The 6,000-nt window shown below is 37.0% G+C and overlaps 1 protein-coding gene across 1 annotated transcript in view; it reads left to right on the top strand.

Annotated features, from left to right (window-relative positions):
- The first annotated feature begins 828 nt into the window (after window positions 1-828).
- The window catches only part of LOC149023306 (regulator of nonsense transcripts UPF2-like), a 48,452-nt gene continuing 43,280 nt past the window's right edge, over window positions 829-6,000 (top strand). The window contains 3 exon segments of the mRNA XM_089143855.1: window positions 829-1,119; window positions 1,344-1,410; window positions 1,741-1,828. Coding sequence (XP_088999981.1) covers window positions 1,348-1,410; window positions 1,741-1,828 — 151 coding nt within the window. The 5' untranslated portion in view covers window positions 829-1,119; window positions 1,344-1,347.

The following is a 6,000-nucleotide window of genomic DNA, read 5'->3' as shown; positions in this document are numbered from 1 at the left end:
ATAAATTGACAGTATTGTTTTTTGAAATGTGACACTACTTAATATGCGAACAAGTGCTACTATGATGGAAAACATAAATATCTTTTTTTTTTTTTTTGGTAAGAAAATTTTATTATTCAAGAGGACCAGTCGAGGAAGGTGAAGATAAGTCTACCAACCAAGGAGTTGATGCAGGCCAAACAGTCATGTCCTCAATGGACTGGGCTTTCCAGGCTAGGAAGTCTGCAACATAGTTGGCATTCCTAGGAATAAAAGAAAAAATACATTATGAATAGGATGCTTAAAGACACATAATATCCGCAATAATGGGCTCGATCGCTATGGGTATAGGGCGGTTAGGGTGAAGAAGTATATTGACTAGTTTCTTGCAATCAAGTTCCACATGAACATTATGAAGATCTTCCCCCAATCCAAGAAGCATGCATGATCATACAGCTAGAGCCTCCCCTACCAAAGCAGAATGTCCATTTGTTTTCTCAGATGCTGCAGTGATAATATGTCCCCCATTGTCTCTAATAATGAAGCCCAGGCCCATCGTTGGCCTTCCTTTTGGTAAAAGTGGCATCTGTGTTGATTTTAAATATCTTAAGGCTAGAAAGATCGAAACTATCATAACAAAACATAAATATCGAACCAGATTTGAGGGATTCAGACCAGAAACGACCAATTCTTAAGGCTAGTGTGATCGATTCCAACCGGATCGGAATCGGTATAGGCCCTAGAAATCGTTATTTGACCAGGGCCAGGTGCGGGTCCGATTTATAGAGTTGCAATTAAGCGTGAGTAGCCAGAGTTCAGCCCTGGGAACTTGAAAAAACCTAACGGGCCAGAAGGAGGCGGTTCAGAAGAAAACGGTACCAAACGCTCACACCGAGGGACGCAAAGAGCAAAACTGTTCTCTCTTCCTGGTCCAAGTCGTTGCTTCCTGGGAAAGGAAAAATTCCGTCCCGAAAAATCGATCCTGCTTTAGTTGAACCAAAATGGCGACGCTCGCACCCTCCTCCGACCTTAAAATCGCCGGTAGTAGTTGAACCTCCGACACAGATTTCAGACGCTGAAATCAACGATTACGACGGCGAAGAAGAGAAGTATTCCAACTGGGAACCCATAGTTTACTAGGTTAGTCTACCTATTATCAATTTTACGTTAAGAGTTTTTGCTGGATTTGTCTTGTTCATGTCTTCATCTCGGTTGAGTTATGAAATTTGATCGTTTCATGTAAACTAGACACTAATGTTCCAAGCGTTCGGGATCTAACTATTGGTTTTCCTCTGCACTTACGATTCTCGTAATTTTTTAGTCATAATTATCGTTTTACTGATATTCTTGATGATGTCTCTCAGAGAGATGGAGCATCCGGAAGATGAATGTCGTGGTAGCGGTGAACATGCCAGTAAACAAGATGATGAGGTGAGCTTTGTTAAATTTTATTCCTAATGAATATATCTGTTCAATTTCACTGTGCTCAAGGGGACATTAGATAAACATGACTATTGTTGGCACATTAATCACTGTATTATAAGAAATAGGTCCAGTTCAGGGCTATGAAGTGTTGGATTTAGCTAAATAGAGCTTTATTTGTCAGTTAATCAAGTTCTTATGTGGGTATCCCTGAATGCACACGCTAAATCCCCTGTCGTGAATTCTTGAATTCATGTTTGCTAATTTTATGGAACTTGTTAGCATCTAGTGATATTTGTGGATTGTGTAATTCCCTATATTGATTGTTATATATTGCAGGAATCTGCTGCCCGTCTTGAAGAATTCAAAAGATCTATCGAGGCAAAGATTGCTTTGCGGCAAAGTAATCTGAATCCTGAGAGACCTGGTTAGTAAAGAATGCAAAAGTTGATGTATTGTAGCCCAGGAGATGGTCTTTATTTATTTATTTACTTTTTGGATAACTGTTGTCCTATGTGCTGATCTTTTACTGTATATTCTTTACTGTAATGTGGGGAGGCATAATAGGGACTCTTTATTTTGGCTTGATGAAACTTGGCTTATCTTTAAACAAATTGAATGTTTACTTTTATACCTATTTCCCTTTGTATATTGTGGAGTTTTTTCAGTAGAGAAAAGGGGATTGCAGAGATGAAATTTTCATGCTACTTAGCGATATCTCAACTGCTTGGTTGTGTGAACTATCCTTTTCCTTTAACCACTTCACTAGCCCATTTTTGACCTTTGTTTACCACCCCTTTACTGCCTTGAAGTTGAACCATATTACCACCCAATCTGTTGTATTCGTGATCAGTTTTGAGTCATAGTTTCACTTATTATTACTTCAACTTAAAAGTTGTGGGGGTACATTTCTATTTCTATCTTTTGACCATGTTCTCATGTAAATGTCTCTGGCACAATCTTACTTAGCATTTATGCTTCAGATGTAGTGGATATGCATATTATAAAAGATAGAACCTATGATCTTCATCAACTTAGCTCTAGCTATGCTGTTATTGTGATGAGAACAGGATCTGTAACCAGCAAATGCCAAGTAGAAGAGGGAGCTAAACCTACAACAGGTTTGACCAACATATTGTTGTTTGGCAATTAACTGGTTCTAATAATAAGCCGACAAGAGAGGGAGACTGAGTAATTTAATAGCATATTCTAAAATCTCAACAACATTTTGAGTACTTTTCAATGTGGCTGAAAGAAATGCCATTTTGAAATGAAACTGATACCATATTTCGGTTTGAAATCTCATTATTCTTGGAAAATTTAGTAGTTGAGTGTTCTTTCCCAATCCAAGGGATGTATCGGATTTTTTTGGGGAACATTCTTCTACAACATTACAAGCTATACATGCTACCTACAGTATCATATGACTCGTATAACAAGTGGATTATCGGGTTCCTTCACAGTTTGGGGATCCATTTCCTAGGATAGGTTATTTTCAGTATGTTGATGATGTAATGTGCATGTCAGTTGTGGAGCACTATACTTGCTTCTTCTTGCAAACTATGGTGTCCATTCATATGCGCTGAACATTTAGAGAACAATGCATGTTGGCTCCATAGGAGTTCTAGTGGGATTGATCCTAGGCAACATAGTATTTATTGTTACCACAACAACAATAAGCAGCCTTATTCCAACTAAATGGGGCCGCCTACATGAATCCTTGCCTTCTAATTAGCTATGTTTAAGGCCATCTAGATTCTAGATACATATCCTCTCTCACCTCTTTTTTTAAGGTTATCTTAGGTTTGCCCGTAGCTCTTCTAGTTCCTGTGATCTAGATTAGATCATTTTTCCATGTGGCTGTGCCACCTCATTTCTTGTAACTCATCGTTTATGGAGCTACTTGCAAACTAGCTCTAATATGATCATTCCTTACCTTCTCTTTCATAGTTTTGCCACTCATCCATTTTAGCACCTTTATTCTTGCTACATGGAGTTTATCTATATGATGTTTCTTAATAGCCTAAGAGTTTGCACCATAAGTCATAGCTGGTCATTTGATGGTCCTGTATAATTTTCTTTGAGTTTTAAAGGAATACGTCGATCACACAACGCCTTAGATGCACTTATCCACTTCATTTACCCTATTTTAATTTTTTAGGAACCATCATCCTCTATAAGAACTTTATTTATGATTGAGCCAAGGTACCTAAATGAATCTCTTTATGTAGTCTCATTCTCATCAAGTTTCACTGCCACATCATCTGTTTGATCACGATCAAAGTTATATAATAGATATTTCGTCTTCGTTCAACTTAGTTTAAAGCCTTTTGATCATAAGGTTGTTGTCTGTGATTTCAACTTGGTGCTTAACTCTACTTGTGCTTCAAAGTGACTCCCAAAACCAAGGTTATCAAAGTGACAAAGTGACCAAAGCGATGGAGGGCTTCCAAAGCACTAAAGTGACAAAGCACCAATAAAGCATCCTCTAAGCGGTCAAAACATTTTAGTGTTAAGTTTTTGATAGTTGATCCAAAAATCAAAAGTTACATAAAATTCCTAGCATTTAAGTACGAAACATTTTGCAAACTTAATGAAAAGTTCATTCATATAATCAATATATAAGATTGGAAGATGAACATAGTCATTAACTTCAAACATAACAACATCAAAGTCACAAATCAAACTTCAAATCTGCACACTGCAATACTGCAGCTTTCCCACCAAAGCCAAGAGGAGCAAGTGCCTCCTGATTCAGAATAAAAATCGATAACACACCCAAAAGGAGAAAGAGAAAGAGCATGTACCATACAACATTGTATCTCATATTGAATGACAATACTATAATGTGAAACCTGAAAAACTATATAGGCATGGACTTAAGATCGTGCAGAATGAAAACTACTCAAAATGTCTATATACTACACTTGAACAGAAACCATTCTGTTCTGAGTTCTAACATCAAAGCACGATTGGCAAAACCTGAAGAACTAACCACAAAATCGACTACTTAACTATTTAAGATTAAGAATTCAGACTCAAGAGATTAGAGAAGAAGAAGAGACAGGGGGGGGGGAGGAAAAAAAATTGATGTTGCTTGAGAAGAAGGTAGTGTCAGAGCAACCTGCAACTTGCACCGATCAGATTAAGATTACTTCACAAGGGGAAAAAACCAGAAAAAAACTAGTTGGAGAAAGAGTGGGTGACTTCACATACCTTCAACTGGAAGTGAGAGATGCTGGGAAATGATGGAACAGAGGAAGAATGAAGAAGTAGTTTTTCAGAATCTCAGAGAAGAAAATAGAAAAATTGAAAAAAGAAAAAAAAAGGAACATAAACTTACAGAGGAAAAAGAAAAAAAGGGAAAGAAAACCACTTACTGCCGGCAATTGGAGGGAGAGATGATCCTTGGTTGCAGAGAGGAGTTCCATTAGGCGTGAGGAAGAAGACTTCAAGAGAGAGTGAGGGAGTTCCGTCCATAAGGTTAGGGCGCTGTTTCGATTTCTTTCGATTCTTTCTTCAATTTACTTTTTGTATTTTGTTTTTGAACCCAATTTTCCATTGATATGATCATGGTAAAAAAATTGAGGGAAACTCAAGTTTCGACCGGGTAAAAATGGGAAACTTAGGTGGAAACTTGGGAAATTTCGAGGAAACCGAGGACTTTTCCGTACAAGTTTCGACAGGTTTTAAAGAATATTTTGGGGTGGGATTTTGTATTTAAGCTAATTAGACTATAAAGAACACATTGGTTGTATTTTGCTAAAAAAATCAATGTAGATATGTCATTTAATGAACATAACATCAATGTAGAGTTGTCCGAAAAGTATATTATAAACTTAACTACTTAAGCACATAACATTCAATATATAATTTCTAACTTCAAAATAGTTGACAATAAAAGGAAAATACAACTTAGTGCTAAGAGGAGTGCCAATAGTGGATTCATCTTGTGAGCTGAGCAGTACTATGCCTGTAACATCCTCTCCTCCAACCAATGAACATAGACATCCCATGACATTTTATACCTATGGTTGTCAAGGTAATCGACAAATGTAACTTTATGAGTCTGGTTATCAACATGCTTAAGATATCCAGCTTGAGGGAATACACACTTTGGATAGGGAAGTCCTGATGGAGGGGGTAGTTGTCATGGTATTTGGGAAAACATGAAATAAACAAAAAAATTGAAAATTTGGGAAAGCTACAAAATTTACAGGAAAAAGTCCCTAGTTTCCATGAAATTTTCCATGTTTCTAAGAAATTTCCCAGGTTTCCACGAAATTTCCCAAGTTTCCCACGAAATTTCCCAAGTTCCCCACGAAATTTGGGAAATTTTTTTCTCATGAACCAGCTGGTCCAACTAGGTTGAACCAAGTTTCGATAGGTTTCGAGGTTTTGACAAGTTTCGACGAAATTTCGACAGTTTTTATCGAAACTGAGGACTTTTTTTTGGTCCTCATTAGTTTCATTTCGGTTTTTGCAAAATACCGAAATTTCGCAAGTTTTGATTGAATTTTGTACCATGGATATGATTCTATGTATAATGGTTCTATAGTTGATGTGTAATCTAACAAACAAAGACTTTTAGAATAGAAT

This window comes from Hakea prostrata, chromosome 2 (genome assembly GCF_041222555.1).
Source record: "Hakea prostrata isolate BN-2017 chromosome 2, UWA_Hpros_2, whole genome shotgun sequence".
Lineage (NCBI taxonomy): Eukaryota > Viridiplantae > Streptophyta > Magnoliopsida > Proteales > Proteaceae > Hakea > Hakea prostrata.
Note: the sequence above shows the minus strand (reverse complement) of the source record. Positions and strands in the feature narration are given on the sequence as shown.